Source organism: Equus asinus, chromosome 13, assembly GCF_041296235.1.
Source record: "Equus asinus isolate D_3611 breed Donkey chromosome 13, EquAss-T2T_v2, whole genome shotgun sequence".
NCBI lineage: Eukaryota > Metazoa > Chordata > Mammalia > Perissodactyla > Equidae > Equus > Equus asinus.
This window is the reverse complement of record NC_091802.1, coordinates 37,265,218-37,290,203: the sequence shown is the minus strand read 5'-3', so window position 1 is coordinate 37,290,203 and position 24,986 is coordinate 37,265,218. Positions and strand designations below refer to the sequence as shown.

The 24,986-nt window shown below is 47.6% G+C and overlaps 1 protein-coding gene across 2 annotated transcripts in view; it reads left to right on the top strand.

The window, feature by feature from the left end:
• Nucleotides 1-6,217: 6,217 nt before the first annotated feature.
• IGF2BP1 (insulin like growth factor 2 mRNA binding protein 1) overlaps nucleotides 6,218-24,986 on the top strand; it is a 40,047-nt gene continuing 21,278 nt past the window's right edge. For both annotated transcript variants that reach the window (XM_014833855.3, XM_070482151.1), the window contains exons 1-2: nucleotides 6,218-6,502; nucleotides 7,699-7,759. In XM_014833855.3, the coding sequence (XP_014689341.1) occupies nucleotides 6,328-6,502; nucleotides 7,699-7,759 (236 nt within the window). In that variant the 5' untranslated portion in view covers nucleotides 6,218-6,327. The remainder of the gene's footprint in view (nucleotides 6,503-7,698; nucleotides 7,760-24,986) is intronic.

Here is a 24,986-nt window from a genome sequence, read left to right as displayed (position 1 = left end):
GCGGGGGGAGGGGCAGGGAGGAAGAGGAAGATAGGGAAAGAGACCATAAACCTCATTTCAGAGCAATTTAGAAGGACCTCTAATATTTGTTTCCTACACATTTTAGAAACACATTTTAGAAATGCAAAGAAAATCAGGAAAATTTACTCAATAATTTATCATACAACTGCTGAGCAAATACTTTCAGGTTGTTTAAGAACGGAAGTTAAGTTGTGTTAATAATAATTCTTAAAAATTTGAGAATGTTTATGGGAGAGATGGTTAACCCATAAAAATCAGAAATCACTTTTTGAAGTGTATCTCAGTTTAGTCAACTAGTTTTTTAAAAATAACATATTATTAGGTGGGGGTCTCTTTTCTTTGTAAAACTGGTTTGTTTAACACAGACAGATTGAAGCGTTTTTTTGTGAGTATTTTAGTGATGAAATGTTGGTGAAATTGGGTATGTATTAATTTTTTAAACTTAAATATGAAAAACCGTAGTAGCATTCCCTCTTAAGCTCTGAAATATTTGTCAGCTACTCCCCCCCCCCCAAATCCTAACTGAAACAGAAGTAAAATCAATTAATCTTATCATCAGGAGTAAAATTTTAAACAAGCAAACAAAAATAATTTGCTTTCCAGATAGAAAAATTCTTTTGGTCTTAAAAGGCATAAATGTTACATAGCTAAAATTGAATTAACTGCATGGAGTTTGATGTTGTAATTGATTCTTTTTGAATTAAAATCACTTAAATATTTAGAAGATACATATATTTCAAGTATAAAATTATCTCATTACTATTTCCACCTTAAATAATATTTACTTATGGATTCCCTTTTTTGTTGCTTTTTACAATTTGTTTTATTTTGAAAAATAACATTTATTTCCTTGTCTTTCCTTGAATTGTACAATTTCCCCCAAAATTAACCAGTGATCTATTTTGCCTTTTGTGCAAAATAGGGACTAAACAAAGTGGTTCATTATCTTTTAACCAAGGGAGTTTGGAGTGGGAAAAAAGCAGAAGGCAGTACTAGCGTAGTGGGAGGAATGTTATTGACCATTTCTTTTACATGTGTCAATAGGGGCTAGTGTGCTGTAGTGTAATTTACTAACACATTGGGTTTGGAAACACCCATTTTTTAAAAAGTTAATAAAATAAATGATTCCCTTCCTTATCTAAAAGTTTCTGCATTGTAAACCTGAGCCAAAACAAAAAGGTGGGGAGTTTTGTCACACACATTGTGTGACCCCTAGAAAAACAAATGATTGTTCTTAAAGTTCTTTTTTTCTCCTTGAGTCTCTTCTATCTCTGAAATAAACACATTTCTTTTTAAGGTTTTAAACATTGAACCCTTTTAAATAAGAATTTGAAGGAGGACAATTTCCTTCTCTGCTTACAATTCTTTTACTTTTTATATAATTAATTATCCTTATTTATTTGACAGGAGAAAATGCTGCATGTACTTTTAAATTGGGACTAATTTACACTTTTTCAAGGTTTACATGCATTTAGAAAAGCCACACTAGACTTCAAGTTGCAAGAAGAAACAAAATATCCCCAGGCAATAAGAATGAAAAAACAAGCAAACAACAGCAACAAAACAAATAAAAACCGAGCAAACAAAAACAAATTCCTCCAAAAACTTTGAAGTCAAAGTAGCCATATGTCAGGGAGTATGGATTTTTCTTTTTCTCTGTTTTATAGAAACCATAATTTTATTTCAAAATTGATTATGATTCATTAGAAAATAAAAAATGGAAAAATTCTATTTTAATGCATTTCTCTCCTGCTTTCCAATTTTTTTGTCTTCTCTTTTGTAAAACATGCTAAACTTTTAAAATAGAAAGCCATTGATAAATGTTAGATTTGAAATGCAATATTTATTCTGGGGATTTATCCAAAGGAGCTAATCAAAAGAGGAAAAAAGTTACATGCCCCCAAAATGTCTATTCAGCACTACTTACAAAAGTAAAAAAATTTGATGTAGCCTATATATCTAAAAATAATGATTAATAAATAATTAACTTACATCTACTGGACTAAATGTTACATGTCTGCTAAAAATGATAGTTATGAAAACTTTGAGGCAGCATGGGAAAATGCTTATGGTATAACAGAAGTGAAAAACTAAGATAAAATACGATGACAAAATATAAAATTATTCTAAATGGATAAATACTGGAAGAAATATTCAAAAATGAAATTAATTTTGTATGACAATAGAGGAATTGTTGATTTTTTAACTTTATATTTCCAATTTTTACAAATGTTTTATTCTCTTAATTTTTTTTTCTCTCTGTATGTAATTGTAGGTTCACACTGAAGGAAAATGGATCAAAATCCCATCTTTAAACTGGAATCAAGTTTCAGTGTTCCTGAATTCAGAGAACTGAATCCTGTAACTAGACCAAATATTTCTCCAGGAAAAATGAAGGAGGAGGAAGACGAGACCAAGAAGTATAACATCAACAATAATACATTATTATTATTAAAGAAAGAAAACAACAATTTATCCTGCATATATATTTTTAACTCTAACAAACTAAATTTAATTCTGCATTGAAGGTTAATCTTTCCCCAAAAAGCTGTGTGGAAAAAAAACCTGGAAACAAATATAATGTTTATTAGTTGTCTTTAATATTTAAAAAACAAAGAAAAGAGTGATGATAAATCATGGCATCCCAACACGGCCCATGCCTGTCCCTCACCTCGGAATGTGAGTCTTGACAAGAAATAACCCTTCTCTCAGGTTAATTTTAGTGCTGAGCTCACTCAGAGGGGAGAGATGAAGCACCAATCAACATCATTCAGTGCCCCCAACCCCAGCCTAAAATAGCCAGGTCACTGAGGCAAGGCTGATTTGGGGGCTAAAAAGGTCTGCCTCTCACCCCAGCTGTCTCCAATCTCTTGTGTTCTTGCAGCCTCTGACTATACACAGAAGCCCTTGGTAGTGTGTGTGTGTTGGGGGGGGGGGGGGATTAGAATTCAGTGAAACAGCTGATTTTTAAAAAGAACAAATCAGTTACAATTTAGCAATAGTTGGTAAAACTTTAATTTAATAAATTCATATTTTTTCCTTTCCTGTCATTTAAAAGCATTTAAACTAATTCCAGTTAACATCTAGACTTCTATTATATTTTTTAAATGGAAAAAATCAACCTAAAAGTGAACTGAATTCAATTATTTTAAATTTTTTTGTTTCTCTTTGAATCTAGGATAAGAGGTGGGCTGCATTTCACAGGCATTGAGAGGTCTGGGTTGAGATTTTTGTGGGGTGTAACTTGCTTTTGTTTTAGGAATAAAGAGAGAGAGTAGTGGCTATGTCCCCCAGGGAGAAAACTTGAGAGGTGCTTCTATTAATTCCTAAAGATTTAAATCAAATGAAGGAAACAGCACTTAAAGTTTCTGGGAACTGAAATGTCCGCCCTAGTACCTTCTTCTTTGTCCCCCAATCTAACAGAAAAGATTTAAGGAGATTGGGGCTCCTCTTTAGGAAAAGGCCAAGGAACACAGCAGCCTTTCTGAGACCATCTTTTAGCCCTTTCAAAAGTCCACACACATCACCGAGAAAAGTCCGCGGGAAACAGACCCACACATTCTGGCCAAGATAATTTTTTTTTCTGGACTCGTAATTTTCCTATGAATTTTCTTTGCTCTGCAGTTTGTATTAGCTTGTTTTTCATTAAAAAAATGTTTATTGAATGCCTATTATGTGGTGGGCACCGTTTCCAGCTCGTTGGTTTGTTTTAAAATTGTTTATGGTGAAGAATTGACTAAATATTGAGTGAGAAACAGGGGGGAGGGTGGGAGGAGGTACCGAGGGTGGGATACAGATGTCAGCCACCCCAAAATGCTTTTTCTACTCAGCAACTAATGGCTTACACTATTTTAATTTCTGTCGCCCTATGGAAAGAAAAAAAAATCACAAAAACAAAAATCCGACAAACACGTGGCTGTCCAGAACAAAACGGGGATTTGGAGGATGGGTTTTGAAGGTGGTGGAGACGGAGAAACCGAGCTGGAAGGCTTCCCCCGCCCCCACGCCCAAGCCCCATTTCTTTTCAGCGCGCGGGGACAACCGGGAGGGGGACAAAGGTGCAGCGTTCTGTCTTTTAACTCCCGACTTTGTGAACGGCATGAAATCGTCTGGCAGAAGAGCGGTGCGCCCAAGTCGGAGTCAGCTCACTGACTCTGCACACAAAATCACAAGGAAAAAACCCAAGGCTTTCATATCGGTGCAGCCAACACGTGTTGCGGAGTCGGCCCGGGCTGCAGGCGACTGAGACAATGGGGTCGGGGGCCGGGAAAGGGAGAGTGACCCCCTTCCTCACCTGCCCTCGCAGCACGCGTGCCCCCGACAGGATTTCTCCCTCCTGCAGAACCCGGAGCAAACCCCGAGCTTCCGCCCAGTTCACGGAGACTCTGGCTTTACTGGAGGTCCACCTCCCTCTCTCCCCGGTTCCCTGGCCAAGGGGGCTCCGGGGTCCCCGGGCCGCGCTCTCCGCCACCCCCTGGTGCCGTCCCAGCCCCCGCCGCTGGAAACTCGTTGGCCGCGCTCGCCCTTCGGGCCGGGATCCCGGTTGCGCGTGGACCGCGCGTCCCGCTCTCCGCCGTGTATCCGGGACGCCGAAACGCGCCGCCAACTGCCCCCTCCCCCACCGCCGAGACGGGGCGCGACCGCCCACGTGTCGCCCCTTGCCCAGTCGGGTCCGTCCCTCGGGCTCCCGGGGCCGGAGGATCCGGAACGAGTTGGTCAAAGGCGAGGGAAGGGACCAGGGCGGATCCGCTTCCCCCTCCCCAGGCACGGGCAGGGGAGGGACCGCCGCCCCCTCCTCCGAGCTCCCGCCCCTCGCTCAGCCGAGCGCCGAGCGGAAATTACCCCCTCCCTCCGCGGGCCTGACCTGGGGACGTGGGCGGGGCTTCGCGCTCGGCCCCCTGCCCGCGGCCCCTCTCCCGCCTTCCCGCCCGGATCCGAAGCCTGCACCCCAAACAAAGTTCCGGGACCCGAACCCCGCGCTGGGAAAGCGACTGTCGCCGCGCGGGGTGGAGCGGGCGCAGGGGACTCCACCTGTCTGTCCCGGCGCCAGGGAGGGAGAAGGGACCGTTCGGCTCACCCGATCACTCCCTCCCTGAGACCTCCCCCTTCGGTCCGCCCGGGTCTGCTCACGCTACCACTCCTCTTCCTCCCCTCCAGCATCCACCCCCCCCCCCCGGGGTCATCTTGGGCCGGAGCCGCGCGTTCCCCCAGGACCCCGAGACCTTGTTGTTCAACAGCCGAACCCCGGGTGGGAGCCACCCTTTCTCCCGTGGGAATCCCGAAACATGATTTCCTGTGGATTCCTCGCTCCCAGCCGCGACCCCCCGTGTTCCCAGCTTCCCGGTCCCGCGCTCGCAGGGCCCCTCGGTCTTGGATTCCCGGAGGCGAGGGAGTCTCCTAGGGCTGGGGCCGGGAAGGCCCAGACCCCCTACTTGAAAATGTAGGGGAAGAGCGCCCTTCTTTTTAAATCACCGGCTCGCGCGACCCCCTCCTGAAGACCCTAGAGTCCTCGGCTTCTCTTTGTCTCTCTCGGCCGTCCCCCGCCTGTCAGTCGCTAGCAGTTAACCGGGGTAGGGTGGGCAAACTCCCCCATCCCCCGAACACACGAATAAAAAATCACCGTACATTTTACCCATAAAGAGGTGGGAGATTCTGGGCGCGACCACCCTCCCCCAGCTAGGGCCGGGGTAGGGGGATGGGTGGGGGCGGGGCGCCTCCCTTGGGGCCAGATTCTTGCAAAAGGGGAGGGGGCGAGTAGAGCTTCGGGAGCGCAGACTCCCCCACCCCGCCCAGTTTACCCGGGGGCGAGTTGAGCGCCCCCCCCAAGGCGGGAGATTGGTGGGCTGGGCCGGGCTGGAGGGTCGATGGGCCCGGAGGAGTCGGGGGTCTTCCCCTGCAGGGTGGGTGGGGGCTTTCACCACGTGGCTTCGCCTTTTTTTTTTTTTTTTCCGCTCCATTTTTTTTCAAGTCGATTTTATTTAGAGGCGGCGCCAGGGCGGCCGCGGAGAAACGTGACACACCAGCCCGCTCGGAGGGGTTTCGGACCGAAGGGAAGGAGCAGCGCCGCGTCGTCCGCCTCCCAGCGCGCCGCGGGCACTTCTCCCGGGCCTCCCCGAACTCTGCCGCGACCTCTGCGCGCCCTCGGGCCGCCCTCCCCGCCGGGCTCCGGACAACTTCAGGGGTGGGGTGCAAAGAAAGTTTGCGGCTGCCGCCTCCGGCCTCCCGCCTCTCGGCCTAGGAGGCTCGCCGCCCGCGCCCGCTCGCTCGGCCTCGCCAGGGACCGCGTCCCGCCCCGAGCCCGCCACCATGAACAAGCTTTACATCGGCAACCTCAACGAGAGCGTGACCCCCGCGGACTTGGAGAAAGTGTTTGCGGAGCACAAGATCTCCTACAGCGGCCAGTTCTTGGTCAAATCCGGCTATGCCTTCGTGGACTGCCCCGACGAGCACTGGGCCATGAAGGCCATCGAAACTTTCTCGGGTAAGAGCGCACTCACGGCCCCGAGAAAACCACAACGAAATCCCTGAACAACGGAGACCTGCGCCGCCTCTGTCCTCGCCCGCCAACTCCTCTCTCCCCGCGGCCTGCGGGCTCGGCCTCGGTACCCACCCTGCACCCAGCTCCTTCGACGCCCCCTCCGGCCCCCACTCCCCTCGCGCGCGCAAATATTCGGCATCTCCTCACCCCTTCCTCCCAACCCGAGACCAGAAGCTGGAGCCTTTAGTAAGGTGATCCCCTGACCCCCCACCGACGGGGCGGGAGCCCCCGTGGGCAGTAGTGGGGGGTCGCCACCAAGGCGACCCGGTCAGGGCGTTATTTCCACGTGAGCCCCTCCCTAGCGGCGGCTGGAGGCCCCCGCCCCCAGCGCGAACACCCCCAGCTCCCCTGCCTCCTCCTTAGGCCTTTCCAGGCGGGGCAGGGGTCCCCGCTCCGTTTCCGATCTCCTGGGTTTCCTTAGGGACCGCAGCCTTCGGACAGGACCCGAGAGGAAGGGGGTCCCGCCTCCCGCCCAGGGCCTGGGGCTCGAGCCATTCTGATTTGAAAGTGGGGCGTGAGCGGGGTGGCGCGGCGGCGGCGGCGCCGGGTCGCCATGCTGCTTCCCGAGCCGCCGAGGCTGGGCCGAGAGGCGCGCGCCGCCGCCACCGCGGCCGCCGGGACCCTCCCTGCGGGGCCCCGCTCCGCTCCCCCAGGGCCTCTCCTCCCGACCAGTCCCGACAGGTGACCGCCCAGCCGCTCGAAGCCCTTCTCCCTGGCTCGACCGAAAAATAAAGTTTCATCCCGCACCCCCCTCCCCCCCGCCCTGCAACACACTTCGGGAGAAACGGAGAGCCTTTCTCTCTCGGCCCCTTCTCCCCACATCTGGGAGCCGGAGAGGCGGCCGCGCACTTCTCCCAGATCAGGCTCCCAGAACGACCCGCTGCTCAACCGGCCTCGATGAGATAATAGAACGAAACAAAAATAACGAAAACACAATGAATTTATAGATTCCACCATTCCCAGAGCGACCTTTTCTCATCCGGCTGCGGAACTCACTGCCTGATTCCTAGGAAGATCTCGGATCCGAGTAACTCCTGAATTACCCCAATGGCTTTCTCTGTCCTTTTCCCGCCCCCCTCCCCCCCCCCCCCCATTCAAGTTCTCATATTGTCTCCCTCTCTCCTTGTTTTAATCTTCAGGGAAAGTGGAACTGCAAGGAAAACGCTTAGAGATTGAACACTCGGTCCCCAAAAAACAAAGGTAGGAAAGAGCCTTTCTCCGGGCGGGGATGGGAGCGGGGTCAGTCTGGGGCTCTGAGAAGCTGTGTTCTGGGGTCCAAAGTGTCTCCAGTGGAAGAAACCCATTACCGGCCTTCCCACCCCCAACTCCGGATGTTGGGGGCAGGGAGGGAAGACTGGCTAAGATCTTGTAATGAGTGGTTTACAGCTTGTAAAAAAAATAAATAAATAAGCCGGGGCTGGGGTGGGCTCAGAGATGTTACTTGGAGAAGTGAAAGGGAAAAAATAGGGGAGAAACTTTGTGGAGTTTGTTCAAGGGGTGTGGGGCCATTTTTGTGGGGAAGCTAAAAAGGTTTCAAGAGTTCAGACTCATGGACATTTCTGCAACTTCCTAGCAGGCCTCGTTTTCTCTGTTTTTTTCCCCACCCTTCACTCACCATAATTCTTCAGTGGATTGGTGGGGGTCTCCTTCCACTCCCTAGGGGACGTGGAATGAGTTCCGTTTCCCAAAAGAATTATCTTATACTTGCGCTTCATTTATATTTCTGCAACAGGCATGGACATTATTTTGTTCACAGAGCCCTACTCCTGGTCCCTCACATGCACGTCCTCCCCTCCCAACTGGATTTTGCAAAGAATATGCTTTGGCCGTACTATCCTTTGCGAGCCCCCCCCCCCCCCCCCTTCAGTCCATTGTTACAAGGGGACCATCTGGGGTGAGAGCTTTGTGTTCAGGCTGTGAGCTAGGGCTCTTTGGAGGGTCTAGAACTCCCTGGATGAATGGTGTGCGTGTGTATGTGTGTGAGAGAGAGTGAGTGTTCCAATACCTTTCTAGCCTCACTTCAGCAAAGTGGGGTACCTCTATCATGTTATCCCCAAATCCGATTCACGGTGGATTTCAAATCTTTCATTGAACTCTGGCTGGGAAGTATAAGGGCAGAGTCTTTCTGCTTTCTCAAATCTGACTTTAAACATGTTGACAGTGCAGAGTTTTCTCTCTGTTGCAAACCCCAGTGAATCTTTGATCCCCTCTCATTTCAACTGGAAACTTGCTGCATTTCAGAGTAGTCTCCGGTCTTTTCAGGGTGGGAAGGTGGAGATGGGTGGCTGTGCTTTTTTGGAGGCTGCTAAGAAGATCTAGAAAGTTTAATGTGAGATAATCTGTCCAGTGGTTTAGCTTGAGAGATTTAAGTAACTTGGAACTATTGTATCTATAGATGATCAATATGGCTTGTAACTATGTTTACAGAGCTTGTGACTTAAGCTCAAGTGCTTGAAATACTCTGTTATTGGAAAGGCAATTAGAGTTAGGAGGAAAGAGGCAATAAAATCGGAAGGAAGAAAAAAACGTCTTATTTATTATTTTGAAACATTTCCTGGAGATGGGAATAAGAGAAAAACATACACTGACACTAGTAGAGTTATTGAGAAGATTGTGGGTATTTGAACTGAAATATCCACAAAATATTCACATTTTGAAATATTAAAAAAGCTGAGTTTTTGAAACATGTTGATGAGAAATATCCAGAACAACTGGGATTCTGAAATATGTGGAAATTTTTCTTTTGCTCTTTAGGATGGTTTAAATTTTAAAGGGAATGCAGTGAAAAGAAGGAGAAATAGCAAAATGTGATGAAATGGAACCTCAAACATTTATATTTTAATTTTTATGGTGCTCTGTATTTATGGATCTTTTTCCCTAAGCCATCTGCTTGATTTCAAGCCATTTTTAGGTTCCCTGTTCCCTCCAAAATGTCTTACTGAGGGCTCTTTTGAGTTGGGAGGGGTGGGTTTTGTGAGAAGAGTGGGTACAAAATCTTCCTTTCCACACCCATATTATCCTAAATTCGATCTTTTGTGTGTTCTCCCCCTTCCTGAAATAATTTTTGAGCACAAACATTGAGTCAGTTCTGTTTTATTTTTTGGGGGTAGTGGTGAGAAGGCACTTCATTTTTCTAGAATGAATCAATTTTTTAAATTTTGGGATTTAAAAAAAGAAAGTTTGTTTTCATGAAGTCAGTTTGCTCTATCATTTTGTGTTCTTTGAGGAAGCATGTTGTGGTATGTGTTTTTAGTCTGTCTGAAAAGTATTCATTTGGTGTGTATACTGGCTTTTTCAATCTCATGTATAGAACAGGAACTAGTTAATTAACTATGACTAATATCTCGAGCAAAGTGAACAACTGTACATATATATTTTGTGTATATATACTCTTGTGTTTTCACTGTTTAAAATAGAGAACTCTTCTTGATGCACTCAGTTCCAAATGAATAATGACTGTAAACATTTCTGAGAGATTCATAAAAACCTAAATGTTCCTGTTTTTTTTTTTTTTGCTTTTTGTTGTTTTAAAGGGTGGAATCAAACAAAATACTACAGGAGTTACCCTGAGCACCTCTGATTTTGAAGTATTAATATGTTTTGTTCTAACTTTGTATCTGTTTGATAAATGTAATTTGTACCCTTTTAAGAACCCAAGAAACTGAACACCATACATCTAAACTGAAATGGTAATTTGAGTTTTTAAAATGGGTGACATTAAATTTCCCTGACGTCTTCCTAAACTCCCTCTTAGTCAGTGTTGGAATTTTGATCAACAATTTTGTCTTTTTGTTGAGAACTGGCATATAGTAACTGTCAAATATTAGGACAAAGGAGAAAAACCAAAAGTATTTTTAAGACAGTTGTGGAAAGGGTTTGCATGTGTATTTTATTTTGAGAGACTTAAGAGTAGTTAAGATAAAGGGCTACCCTCTTGGTGAGACTTGTTTATTTGGGGAAATGACTTGCTTTTAAGGGAATTAAACTTTTGTTTCATTTGCCAGTATGTGTGCCTTTTCCTAGAGGAATGTGACCTAAAGATAGCATACCTACTGTCAACTGGTGTCATCAAAATAAAAGGTGTTGCTGTTAAGAAAAAAATGGAAGAGATGTGTACAGATTTTTCTCAGTGCAACGAGTTCACATTAAAGACTCTGATTTCCTTAGGCAGGTTAATGGTGGTTCTTTTCTCTAAGCTGACTTAAAATGAGGTGGGCCAGCCCTTTCCCTTAAATTTCCAACTATTAAAAAAAAAAAAAACTGGTCTCAGCCATATGTGTGAGAACTCAGAAGAGAAAGTGTTCAACTTCATTCTGATTTTACAGCTTAATTTTCTAAAGTTAGCAGCTTTAAAAATCTCTGTGAAGGGATGTCTTGTAAATGGCAAAAGTATTATTTTTAATTTTAAGTGATATGCAGAGGCTCTGAAGAAATAATTGGATCACTGAATGTTTTCAAAACAAGCAAGAAAATTTTGCCCTGGGAAATGAATTTGCCTTTAATGAAAATTGTTCTGAGGGGCTGAAAATGAATTATAAGGGGGGTTAAGAAACAAGGGAATGTCTTTCTAAAAAAAAACAAAGGAGTAAAAAGTGCTCGAGTGGGAGGATTTTCAGGCACTTTTGTTTTAGTGGTTGTAGTTAAAAGATACATCTGATCCCCATATTCAACAAATAAGTTTAAACTAGAAACAGTTTACGACACTTTTAGTAAAAAGGTTTTCTTACTAATATTAGGTTAGCTCTTTGGGTGTTAAATAAGTTTAAAAAATGGTTGATTCTTAAATTTTTCTGCACTGTTTGGAGGAAAGGTGGAAACCAATTCACTCTCCCCATTTTAATTTCCGCCTAGAAAGTAAACTTGACAAATTTAAATTTTCTTCACTGCTAGAGAAATCCTGAACTTGTTCCCATTTAGTGCTCAGTGTTTCAAGATGACTTCCCTAAGGACGCTGGTATTTGAACATGCTTTGGAAGAGTTGTAGGTTTCCAGAACCCTGTATTTTCTGACCCAAAGTGGAAAGATGAAATTTTACTCCATGGATTTCCTAGATGGAGAACTTTGGAGTAAAGAAGGGGAAGAATTATAATTCCCATCACAAATTTATTCAAAAATAGAGTTAGCTGTTCCAAATGTAAAGCTTTAATGGTGCAGTGTTTGGTGGAAAAAGAGCAAAACATTCTTTCTTATAATTATGTTTTAGAGATGAAATACATGACATTAACCATTGGAAGAATCTTGATTCAAAGGTTCTGGGCTTCTAATCTTTTTAAATTACCTTAATATATGCCATTTGAATCTGTTTTATGTGTTTGGGTACTTTAAGGCTTGTTTTCTGAGTTTGTTTATTCTACACTTTAATGTGTAACAGCCACTTGACAAAGATACCATTCAGATAGGCTAGTGGATATACGATTTTAAAACATTTTTTAAAAATTTAGATCTGGTTTAGTTAGTGGAAAGAGGAAACGGAGACCAGCAAGTGCTATTTGTTGAAGTTTGGGGATTTTTGTGTTGAAGAGATACATACTGGTTGTACCTGTGTTGATTTGGGGGGGGGGGGTTGGTGGTGACAGTGTTATTAGAATAAATGTATGAACCGAAGGCGTTTGAAGAACAGACATTTTGCGAGCTGTTAGATTTTAAATTCAGTCTTGTTTGCTCCCCATCCTCTTAAAAGATTCTTAAAATGTGGCTAATGCCTTCCAGAAAGTGCAGCTTAGATTTTGGGATGGGAGTGTTAGGGAGAGAAAAGGGGAGGAAAAAAACAGCAGGGGAGACTGGAGAAATCAGACGAGTTCGTCCTGGGTTGGAAATTCCAGACGGGGGAAAAAAAAAGAGAGAGAGAGAGATGGGGGTTGGGGTGGGTTTCCCGCTTCCCTTTTAAAGAGGAGCGGCTGGAGGCGCCCGGCGACCCGCGGCAGAGGGGGTCGCAGACACCGGGCTTAGAAGATGGGTGGTAGATTCGGGGACGGCAAGGCTATTTTTGCTTTCGGCGTTGCCTGCCTTCCCTTCCTCTTTTCAAAAAGCAGAGAAAGTCGCGGCGCGCTGGAGGCGCTTCCTGGAGAGCCCGCGCCCGCGGCCCTGGCCTGGCCCTTCCCCGCCCGCCCGCCGAGCCGCCCGGCCTCGCAGTCTCTGCCCGCGCAGCGCCGGGCCCCCGCCTTCCCCCGCTGAGCAAGCCCCTGCCAGGAACATCCGCAGGCCTGGGTCTCCCAGGAGCTTCCTTCCCCAGGGTCCCCGAGACCTCGGGCTGCGGGGTGCCAGCCCACAGCCTCCGCCTTAGTCCTTGGAGCCCCCAGATCCCAAAGCTCGCCCACGTGGAGAGTTTCCCCCGGCTGTGGGGCGCAGACCTTTACAGCGCCTGGGCTGTCTGAAGACCCTTCCGTCCTGAGGCAAAAGCAGAAGGCCCCTGGGTGAATGTGAAGTGAAGAGGCAGGGGAGAGGGGAAGAGAGTGGGTGAGGGGAAAAGAAGAGGATGAGAGAGGTGGAGAGAAAATGGAGGTGCACGTAGCTGTGGCCCTTTCCCAGTGTCCGAGTTCCCTTGGCCATCGGGCATAGAACCTGGAAGAGTTAACAGTGTCAAGTAGTCTGTAATCTTTAGAAAACGGACTGTCTCCACGTCCCAAAGGCTGACTGGAACAATAACGAAGGGAGTAATAGTAACCAGGGGCTCTATGATGGATTTTATTCATGTTGTAAAAGAGAGACAACAGGTCCTCTAGTTGGCCACTGGCTAGGCTTTGAAGACCTTTCTCGGGGTCTCAGCCAGTGTCTGACTCCAGCTTAATAGAAAGTTTACCCCCCAGTTCCACCTGTGCTGAACACATTTCCTCTCCTGGCCTGCACCTTTTTACATGCCTGTCGAAACAAAACAAGAAAAGGTCTCTCCTCAAAAAACACGCACTCAAGAAAGTGCATGTTCATTTGGTTCTTGATAAAAGTTTGATTTGGCTAGAAGATGAAACTGCAGGAGAGCACCTGTGATAACACAAGCATGGCAAGGAAGCGCTGCCAGCAGAGAGATGTCCAGTCCCCCCAGTCCACTGACCGCATTCTAGTAGGAGAACTGGGGCATACCCTCAGATTTTGTTCAAAGGCGGCTGTGTAGTTTTTTGTGCGTGGAAGGGGTCGTCCTGGTTTTGAAAAAGCAGAGCCAGCTTTGGAAGACCTGCTTCTTAACCTACCTTTGCAGCGCAGTAGGTTTGCAATAAATAGCCAGGGATGAACGAACAAAAGGCTTGAACAAGCTTTCCCCCTAAACACCAACTGCTGAAACAAAATGTGTGTTGATTATGGGTTCATCACAGGAGAAAAGGAGGTCTGGACCTCATCATTTTAATAGAGTTGGAGAAAACCTGATTGGCAAACACTGAAATGTAACTCTATACAGAACAAACACCACCAGACATTGCTGTCCTATTGCAGAAGTCCAGGCTTCCAGGATTTGAAGTTCTGGTTGTGTGGCATGGCTCACCATCAGTAAACCGCTTTTGAATGGAATACACAGCAACCAGCTGGATGAGTACAAGAATTTATGACCGGCTTGTCCAGATAACTTTGAAGACCCCTCAGGACAAGTCTGATTATTAGACAAGGGCCATTTGGGTGGCTAAAAGCATATAAGGGGCCTGTCAGGACGGGTGGGAATTTTGCTCAGAGTTTAGGGGGAGGGTTGTGGAGAAAAAAAATCTCTCTTAGAGAGGAGGCAGAGAAATGGAGGAGCTCTCATTTTTTCTTTCCCTTGCTGCCATGTCTGTTTCATGTATTCTGGTCAATCCTTTCACCATTTCCTTAGGAAAAGGGGGTTAAGGAAAACTTCAGTTTTTCTTCATTTTGAGTTTCAGTTAAAAAATTAGTCGTTCCTCCAGATGTTTTGGCCACTTGAAATGGAAAATGTTAAGTCTGAGTGAAATTTGATTGGATAGTTTAGTTTTGTTGATTGGATGTACTTATCTTTAAGAGGAGAAATCAGAGAATTCAGAAATTAAAAAAACAGTTTTGTTTAAAGGTTGTTTGTGGGGTCAGAGTTCTCTGGTGACGAGAGCAGGGCGGACAGGAATCATTCAGAATTCTTGGGGTTCAAGGAGAGAGGGAGCTGTTGGGCCAGTCTCCTGACCTGCCCTAGGTCCCTCACTCAGTCCTCCACGGGAGTGCGGCGGGAAGGTCTCCCCAGGAGAGTCCAGTGTCTCAAAGCAAGAGCTTTGGAGTGGGCATTGATTGCGAAACTGGGAAAGTTATGGTAAACTCCTGAAGCCTCCATTTCTGTAACTGTAAACTGGTGCTATCACACATTAGCGATGACGATGATGATGATGATGATGATATTGTTTTAGATATGGAACTCTGCCTCCTGTCTGGTCTCCGTGTGTGGCAGCTTGGGGCATATATCTAAGGCAGTAGGTTAGGATGTTTACATACGCATAGGGAATTTGGCATGTATTTGGTACAGAGCAGTGATGGGCAGGCATAGTGAAAGGCATATGTGTAGTAGAGTGCTTGATAACCTGTCTGCTGAAAGGAAAAGTCACGTTTTGGGAGAGGGAGATGGAGCCCACCAGGGCAAAGCCCCAGAGCTGTAGATTATGGACCTCATCACTATGTCCCTTACCCATCTTCAGACAGAAGGCTTGAAGAGACGGGGCAAGGATAGTGGAGAATGCTACTGATGGTGCCTTATGGGAATGGGCCATATATTCTATTGTTGGTGATACTCTGAAGCCAGGCCAGGTTCCTAGCCGAAATTTCACACATTGGGGCTATTGTCACAGGTGCATGTAGGGTAGGGATATTGGTGAGGGGAATCATCTTGATTCTGCAGATGAGGTAGCTAATGTAAGAATTCAGGATGAAGGGGACTGTGTGAGTCCTTTGGAGGGTCTGAGGAAGGAAGAAATGAGAGCAGCTTCCTGTACCTGGTGGGAGATGGGCATGTTGGTCCTAGTGTTCTGTGCTTGGTAAGCTAACAAAGTAGGCATTCAGGAGTTGGGGATCCCTAGATGCCCAGGAAGTGACTACTTACATTGTTCTTCCTGTGCCCTTGTAGGGGACAAAGCCACAGTGGCCTCAGATTGTTTCCCTGGCCCCTTGATCTGGAAACAGTCCCCAGAGATGTGTTCAGAACCCATCTTCATGTTGACTTCCTCTCTTGAGCCCACCCAGCATGAGTGGGTGCACACACACATAACACAGATCACAGCCCCTTTCGCAGGCTCAGTCCAGGCAATGACGATTGAACCTTCTTCTATGGATCGAGGAGGGGAAGGGCTTCCAATCCGGATGTGGTTTTTGGCCATTTAACAGGCTTGTGACTTTAATCAGTTACTATAAAGGGTTTTACAATTAGTTTATGCAGAATGATGTGTATTGCCTCTTTTCTGGAGTGGCATTTGGGATTGCTTGGGGCGTGTCAACTTTCATGAGGTGCTCCAGGGAGGAGAGAATCAGGGGAGACAGGAACTAAAGTGGGGGCAGTTGGCTGGAGTAGACTTGTTGAGGATGTCTATTCAGAGTTAGAAATATTTATTCTACTTCCTCCTCCAGGTCTCTGAGTTGCTTGGGTGGAGAAGTCCAACTGTAATAGAGAGCAGTTGCTTTGGCAGGGTTTGGAGACAGAACCCTAAATTAAAGGGCAAAAATGATCCTTCACAGACGTGGCTGTTGGTGGCTGTAGCCAGTCTGTTCTGAGCGATGACTCGATGTAACAGGATGTTGGCTGGGGAGACAGCAGGGTTCAGAAGAATATTTTCTTCACTCCTCTTGTAGTTGTAGTGTCCACTCCAGCAACTTTTTATTTAATGTAGAAGAAGGGGAAATCTAGCTGACTGAAGTTCTTTTATCTAGAGGGTTTTCCTCCCTGTGTTTATTACCATTTGATTCAAAGCTGCTGCTGCTGCTGGGTTTTTAAAATAGGATAGTGATACCTGTCCAGGATAAGCTGGGGGAAGGAGGGAGGGGAATAAAAGGATCTTTGCAAACCTCAAGAATCTCGGTGAGATAATCTTTCTTTCACTTTCCTACCCTTGCCCCTCGCTGACCATCTAGAATGACTAGTTTCCTTTAAACTTCTAACTAGAAGAGGAATGATGCCTGTTGAGACCCAGGCTCCTTTGGTCTCCTCGTCAAAACATCCCGTGGTCAGCAACTTTAGCCTGGGGGTGTGTGGGGGGTCTTTGCCACTCAGTCATTAGCCATTTTTTTTGGGAGAGGGGGTGACTTTTAAAATACATGTTTATATCAAAATTCCACATAAGAAAATATTGAACAAAATATGGATGTCTGTGATAGCTTGTGTATTGCTGCAGAGGTGGTACCTTTGATCATGCTTTTGCTCATTTTTGCATGCATGCATTCATCTGCTTATTTTCATCTCTTCAGAATCTACTATTGCATGACATGCCCTCTGCCAGGTACTGGAAATACAGTGAGGAACAAATGAAAGACCTTGGTCTTAGAGTGGAGATGGAAGGAAATATACTTTATCAGATCATTTTTTCCCCAGGAGCTTTAGATTTTTCACTTTATCTTTGGTATTTAAAAAAGATTATTTTTAATGTAGTAAAAATGTATATAAAATTTACCATAGTAACCATTTTTAAGTGTACAGTTCAGTCGTATTAAGAACATTCACATTTTTGTGCAGTCACATCTCCATTCATCTCTAGAACTCTTCAACTTGCAAGGGTGAAACTCGGTTCCCATTAAACAAACAATAACTCCCCATTTCCCGCTCTCCCCCGGCCACATTTAAACCATTGCCAGTTTTGCTTTGTCCTATACGGTGGTCACCTCTTCATCCTATATAAAATGGGTGTCTTTGCCTGACTCTTCTCCTGTATTAAATACTTATTATTGGTTTTTTATTTAGCACGATTGCATCTCTTTCAGGGTGGGGAAGGGAGGCACAGGGGTTAAGAGAGAAAGAGCTGCACAAAAGAGGTACAAGATAAAATTCCTGCCCTCCAGCATTTTCACTTTAGATCCAGGAAAAGCTGTGGGACAGCAGAGGCCAAGACACTATGTCCTAACATGAGAGGCACACAATCTCAGGAACTAAAAGAGAGGAGCTTTGAGCTAAGCTGTTTTGGAGGATAGGCAGAAAAAAGGGAGCTTGGATTAAGGAGAGCATTGCGAACAGACAGGGCGATATTTGTGGGAACACAATTCATCTAGAGGAGAGGGGGACATTCCAGTGGGGAGAGGCCCTCAGATAGGTAGGGCAGGTGTCCCTGTTTGTCTCCCCTTTTGAGCATCTTCCTTGCTCCTGAGCACTGTGTGAGGTGATGAGGGGCAAAATATGAGTTACAGGGAGCAGTTATTGAGTGTCTACTCAGAGCGAAGCACTTACTTCACTGAATCCTCCTAAGAACCCTGCAGGTTTACTTTCCTTCTGCACAAGAAGAAAGGGAAGCTGGGAGTGGTCACAGTAACTTAGCCGAGGTCATGCCTTGAAGAAGTAGTAGTGTCGGGATTCAAACCCAGGCCTCTCTACCTCCAAGGCTGAGCCCTCTTACTAGCGGCAACAGGTGATCCTCTGATACTCAGAGGAGCTGAGTCTTATCTTGAGCTTTTTTAGGGGGGGAGAGCATAAGCTCAGCAAATAAAAATGCTGCCCAACATTAACTTCGCCCTGCTCTGAACCGCCTCCTTCCCCACGTATTTCATACCTGCTTTGCCTAATATTTTCCTCCCACTGTTGGGATTTTCATGCAGTCTTGAGTGGTTGAAGAAAGCAAAACTCTTCCTTTCTCTGGGCAGCTAAGATGAGAGGTGGGAATTCTGCTCTTGGGACGAAATAGCCCACGGAGAGCCAGCTGGATGGAGTGGAGAAGGACTTGGGGTGGGGTTAGAATTCAGGGATCAGTCCCAGCCTGTCCTTTCCCCAGCTGTGTAAACTGTGGGATCTAGGGACAGTATCTTTCCCCGGGCCTCAGTTCCTCATCTGAACTCTCCCCATCTCCAGAAACCCTATGAAATAGCTGGCTAAGTATTTTGGATCCTAAGAGCCTCCGTCCTCTGGCACTTGTGGTAGGCACCAGGGCTGGAGCCTTTGGCTGATTTTTTTTCCCTCTTCCTTTTGTTTGGGTTCAACCCTGGGGAAAATGGGAGGAAGGGGGAAGGGCAGCTTCCCCTCCCCTCCCCCTCCTCCTAGCAGGAAGGACAAAGAGTTGACCTTTGTTACATGCCTCCAGAATCATAATTCATAGTTCATGCATGTTTTTGAGGAGCAAAGAACCCAGTTACCTTTTTTCCTGACCAGCAGGAGCAGGCGTCATGGTGTAGTGACACTTGTTGGCTAGTGTCACCTTGGGCTAGTCACTTCACCCCTCTGCCGTTTTTCGAAACTGCAGAATGGAAATAAAAATATCCCCAGTCTCCTGTGGTTGTTTAGAGGCTCAAATCCAACTCTCCTCGTCGCTCTAGGTCCATAGGAGAGTGTGGGTGTAAAGAAGTACTTTGTAAACTCCGAAGGACTGTGCAAATGTGAGTTAGTAATAAGATTGTGGTTAAACGATGACACCCCAAAAGGGCAGACAAAGAAAGTGATTCTCACCCCCAGACAAATGTCCTCCTCTGCATGGGGGAGAGTATGACCCTTCGATTATAACTTTTCCGTAGAGGTTCCCAGAACGCCTCTGAAGGAGGGTCTTTTCTCTCCAGGCCCGGAAGGCCCCTTCGTTCGGTTCCCCCTGCCCAGCCCAGCCCACTCCCAGGCCTCAGTTCCTGCCTTCTCGGTGGGAGGCCTCTCCGCCCGGTCCTGCCTCCTCCCGCAGCCCAGCCGAGGTCTCTAAGGAATGCCGCCTCCCGGGCCATTTTCTCCCCTCCAGCTTCTGCGGCCCCACTTCCAGCCCCCTCCCGGCCCCCTCCCCCAGCCGGCTCCCACTTAAATGCTTGCAGGCCTGTTTGCAGGCGGGAAGCCCCCTCCCCCACAGGACCACCTCAGTCACAGCCCTGACCACAGGGAGGTCGGGTCTGGATTTACTAAAGGACCCCGGAGGGGGAGCCTGCCCCTCGCTGGCTGCCTGGCTCGCTGCTAGGGTCGGGTTTCGGCCGGTGGCTCTGGAGAGAGAGACAAAGGGCAAAGTCCTGGTCCCCACCCCCACTCGGCAGCCCCCGGCGCGGGTCCCCTCCCCCTCCGGGCCCTGCGCGGGCCGCCGAGGGCCCCTGGGCCGGGCGGGACTGGCTCGGAGCGAGTCGGGGTACGGAGGGGGTTCTGGTGGCAGAACATTCTAGACCGCCGAGCCCCGCGGCAGACGGGGCCTCGGGGGCATCCTCTGTGCCCCTCTCCTTGTGCTCTGCCTACTCGGCCCACCCAGCGGCCGGCATGGGAGGGTGGGCGCTACGCTTTCCCGGGTTAGGTGAGAGGGACTGGGGGCAGGGGCCGACCCATGTGGGCCACAGGCCCGGCCGACGCCAGCCCGGCCGCTCAGCTGCTCGGAGCTTCTCAATTGCCCGTTCATGAGGACTCCCCTCCTCCCCCCCAGCTGCTGCCAGCCCTCCCCCACCATCAGCTGCTGCCGCCCTTCCCAGGCACCTCTTTCTCCTCAGTTGCCCTGCCTGCTCTCGCTTTCCACTGTCCTCCCCAGTGAAAGGCTGTCTTCGCCGCCCCAGGTCCCCCTGGCTGTTAGGGCCCTTGCCCCCTGCTCCTGGCCGAGGATGGCTGAGAACCATCTTGGAAGGCGCCATTAGTCCTCCCGGACAGAAGTCCCTGGTCTTTGAAGAGAAAGAGAGGGCATTTTGCTCCGGCCCCGGCCAGGCAGAACTCAGGATCAGTATCCCCGTTCGAGGAGGGCTGTTCTGAGTAAGAACTATCCCACTAGGAAGAAACAAACACCGGCTTCCTGAAGTTGCCGACCACCAACAGGTCTTTGTTGGCAGCTGGAGGGGGAGGATGGATCTCTGGCCGTTGTTAACCTCATGTTGGAGGCGCACACCCAGTGCTCCGCTAATCCACTAATAGGATAAATTATTTTTTTTAAATGTATGCTTGGAGACGCTCTCCTCCTTTCCCAGGGAACACCAACCATCTCAAGAATTACTCTAACTGCCATAGGGTGTTTTTCTCAGTGCAGAATTGTGACTTGCAGAAGACTGATTTCTCCTGAGGCTGGTCTGGTTTCCTTTTCCTTGCTTCTGAGAGCTCCACCTCAAAATCCTTGTTTTGAGCTGGGCTCTCAAGCTTGCTCTTCCCTCCTGATGAGAGACTCAACCCTTCCTCCATTTCTGGGGCATGTTCTGCATGCTTTCCTCTGAGCGCCAGCCCCATCCTCAGCCGGGTCTCTGGGCCCCAGAGTGCCAGACCTTTTGGCTCTTAAGCTTCGTGGAGAGATGCTGACATCCCCACGGAGAGTGAGGTGAGAGCTAAACCAGCATCTCCAGTGAGGCTGGGGCAGGAAATGGGCTTTCTAGTCCCGCTGGGCCTTTCCCTCTGTCAGAGCATATTAACCTCCACCCCCAGGGATCATCCCTGAAATGCTTCCCACTGCCAGCCTGCGAAGGATGGTGAGCAGTGTCCCCAACCGTTAATTTCTTACCCACACCATCCCTGCCTCCACCAGGAAGGCTGCACTGCACATTTGGTCACCTCTTTTCCATTTGTCCCCACTGGTTGGGTTTATTCTGATGGTTTCTTCTCCACACATCCCCACTTCCCAGCCTCTCTTTCTTTCCACTTCATGCCGTAGAGCTCACACGGCCAGCTCCCGCTCTAGGAACCACTCAGGTGAAAGAGCGAGATTCTAGGCAGAGAGAGCTCAGTGGAGGGAGGGGGTGGCAGTTGGCCCATGCAGACTTAGATTTTGTCTGGAGAGAGTTCCACTGACTCAGAGCTTCTGTTTTGGCTTCCTCTGGTGCTGCCCAGATGGGCAAGAAAAAAACATGGGCTCTCTTGTCAAACCGTTTATTTCCATGATGAGTGAATTGAGTCAAGTATTCATCCTTGAGGTTTGCTTGCTCTCTGACACCAATTAGTGCCTTGCAGTCTGTGTCCCACCTCTGGCTCCCTTGCCTATCCCAAACCTAGATGAAATTTTGCGAGATGGAAGTTTTGGTGACTACCCTTTCACCCTGCTAACAAATCTCTCTGACGGTCATCCAGCCATATTATAGGGAAGTTAGCTCTTCTGCGAGTTAAATCCTCTGCCCAAATTAGAGCCGCATGCAGTAAAAGCCAGTTGGCATGCACTTAGCCATACAGAATATGGGCATCTTTCCTGATGCTGACATTGGGTATACGGCTTCTGCAGTGTTAAAATGAACACTTCTTGTCAGAGAGAAAGCCGTGAAGTTTGAGATCAACATAAACCAGCCCGGGAGGAGAGCTGAGTTCTAGTCCTACCTCAAAGTTGCCAATTCTCTTTCTTTTTCCTGAACCTCAGATGCTCCTCTATAAAATGAGGATGATGGGTTAAGACCCTCTCAGATCTGAGAGGCTTACCCCTCTCCTGCCTCAGTGTGTGAATTTGGTTTCCTCAATGTATGATTCCTGATTTCCTTCAGCTGGCACTCCCTAGTTCCTGGTTAGTGTGTGTGTCCTTGGTCTGGGGAGTGGTCCCCCTCTTCTTTCCTAACTCAAGTAGCCCAGAAGCATATTAAACAGAGTACAAGAGGCTTCCAAAGGAGAGTGAATAGCGTTCAGCTCGGAGTTTCTCCTGGAGACTTGCCTTTCCTTCCTGCTTGTCCCCAACATGAGCGCTGGAGTCAGAGCACACACGGGACAGCACATATGTGCCACACACATTTAAACAACCGTGTTCAAAGGACTGCAGATACATTCCAGGGGTGTCCTTGTCCTACACTCTGGCATTCTCCTTGGTGGTGGTGTCTGCTCTGCCTGGTCTTGCATCTTCCAGTAGGTCAACATTTTCCTTTCCAGCCCCTAACCTGCCCAACAGCGCACCCGACAGCCCGATGGCTCGCCTGCCCGCCTGCCCGTCTGCCCTGTCTCTAGATCAGCCTGGCACGGAGCCCTGGGCATTGGGCCAGCTCCTCCTCCCCTCCCCAGCCCCGCCCCCTTTCTCAGCTACTGCCATGCCTGAAGCGTGCCAGGTCCGCCCCCTTCAGAAGCTTTCCTGAACAATTATTTCTTTTCTCCACCCTATAGGGATAAGAAGGCAGAATGGGGAGGAAGGACTAAGTCATTGGTGATCTTATGGAAAAGGCAGGGGTTGGCACGTTAGGACATCTTTTATGTGTGATTTCCAGCTGGGAAAAACTGGGGAGGGAGCCAGCTTTGGGAGGGTGCTTCTACTTCTGTGTGAGCCGCGTGACTGTTGTTGAGGAGTTCGCAGGAGCACCCTCTTCTGAAGGGGTCCAGTGGACAGCCCCCCTCCATGCCCCAGTTAACCGTGTCCGTTCCCTTCTCCTGTCCCAGACCACGCTGGGCTCCCCTGCTGGACTGTAAGCTCCATGAGAGCAGAGGCATGCCTGTCATCTTCATCACTCTGCTCTGCACTGTAGCGCAGGGCCAGCACCGGCCAGTAGAAGTGCAGCAGGAGCCAAGCATGGAAGCGTATGTTTTCTAATAGTCACATGAAAAAAAAAAGTGTGGAATTAATGTAAAAGATTAATTCAAAAATTAATTTGAAAGATCATTAGTTAACATGAGATCAATATAAACAGATGTTTTACTTTTGGGGGGGTACTAAGTCTTAGAATCCAGTGTGTATTTTATTTTCTGCTTAGAGCCCATCCCAATTCATAGGCTAAGTTTTCACTGGAAACATTTGATCCATATTTAGGTTTCATAAAATTTACAGATGAAAAAGTTAAACTATAAATACTTAAAATTCAGTTCCTCAGTTGGCAGTAGCCACATTTCAAGTGCTCAATAGCCACATATGAATAGTGGTTATTGTAGTGTGGACAGCACAGGCCCGGTGCATAGTAAGTGCTAAGAAAAATCTGTGGAATGAATGACTCCCGTAGCTGGACTCCAGAAACCTTGAGGAGAGTCATGGAGGCCAGCCAGCTTCTTGACGGCTGATTGGAATTAAGTAAGTCTGGTGTGTTCCTGCAGGTTCAAAGCATCTTAGTTGCCTGCTCTTTTCCAATATCCAAGTAATAACCCCAACCCCATCCCAAGTCAAGCTTAGTAGTTTTCTAAGTCCCTTAGGCTAGTTTCTTCCTAATTGCCTTCAGGCTTGAGTGAAGACTTGGATGGACCTCATTGGGGATGAAGTCAAATGTGTAGATATGTGGGAGGATGTGGTAACTTTGGGTTTATGGATGGATTCCAAAGTCTTCATTAACCCTAAAATCTTGAAATTGTGCAAAATGTTTGCGTTTTTCTGGTGGAGAGTGTTGTTACTTTTCATCACATTTCCTAATGGGAACCAAGTCTCAAAAAAAAAAAAACAGGTCAAGAACTACTTACTTAAGACCATTAGGGCACAGAAGGTCTCTCTAATTAAGAAAGTATTTCCCTGGGGCCGGCCTGGTGGCGCAGCAGTTAAGTGCCCACGTTCTGCTTCGTCAGCCCAGGGTTCACCAATTCGGATCCTGGGTGCAGACATGGCACCACTTGGCAAGCCATGCTGTGGCAGGCGTCCCACATAGAAAGTAGAGGAAGATGGGAATGGATGTGAGCTCAGGGCCAGTCTTCCTCAGCAAAAAGAGGAAGATTGGCAGTAGTTAGCTCAGGGCTAATCTTCCTCAAAAAAAAAAAAAAAAAAGAGAAAGTATTTCCCAATAGGAGGACAAGGGTTGACCCCTGTCTGGGGACACAGACCTTATTTTCTAGATGTGAGAAACTGAGGTCCAGAGAGTTGACAGCTTGACCTACCCAAAACCACACAGCCTGCTAATCAGAGAATCACAGCCTGGGGCACGGGTGGAGGTGAAGGGTATAATCTGGGGATCCCGGTTTAATCCTAGTTCTCTGCCAGTTTAATCCTAGTTCTCTGCGAGATGAAAGTCCAGGTTTAACTCCTGATAGGAGCCTCTGGGGAGTGGGGCCCCAAGCTTGACGAGATTTCCAAAACATACTATTGCCTCCTCCTCCCCACCTCCCTTGGGCTTGCCCCACCCTGGTTTAAAGGAACTACTCCCTCTAGGGAGGGGCAAGGCCATCTGCATTGAGGATGGCACCCTTCCCTCTGGGAATAGGGGTGGGAAGAGGAAGGAGCGGGTTTGCAGAGGATTAGAAAAAGAGCACTCCCTGGGGTGGTTTTCAGCCCTCCTCCTTACTGTTCTCCCAGTGTGCCGTCTGCCCTCTAGGGAGGCCCCATTCTGAGAAGGGTCCCATCTGTGCATCTGCTCCTCACTCCTCGGGACCCCAGGCCCCTGCTCCCTTAGATTCTTGCTAATAAAACACCTATGGGAAAACCTCCTTAGCTTAGATCCACTAATTTGGAACCTGTGATGACTTCAAAACTAGGTGAGCTAGAATAATCTTTTTGTGTGTGTGTGTGTGCATTTTGTTGTTGTTGGT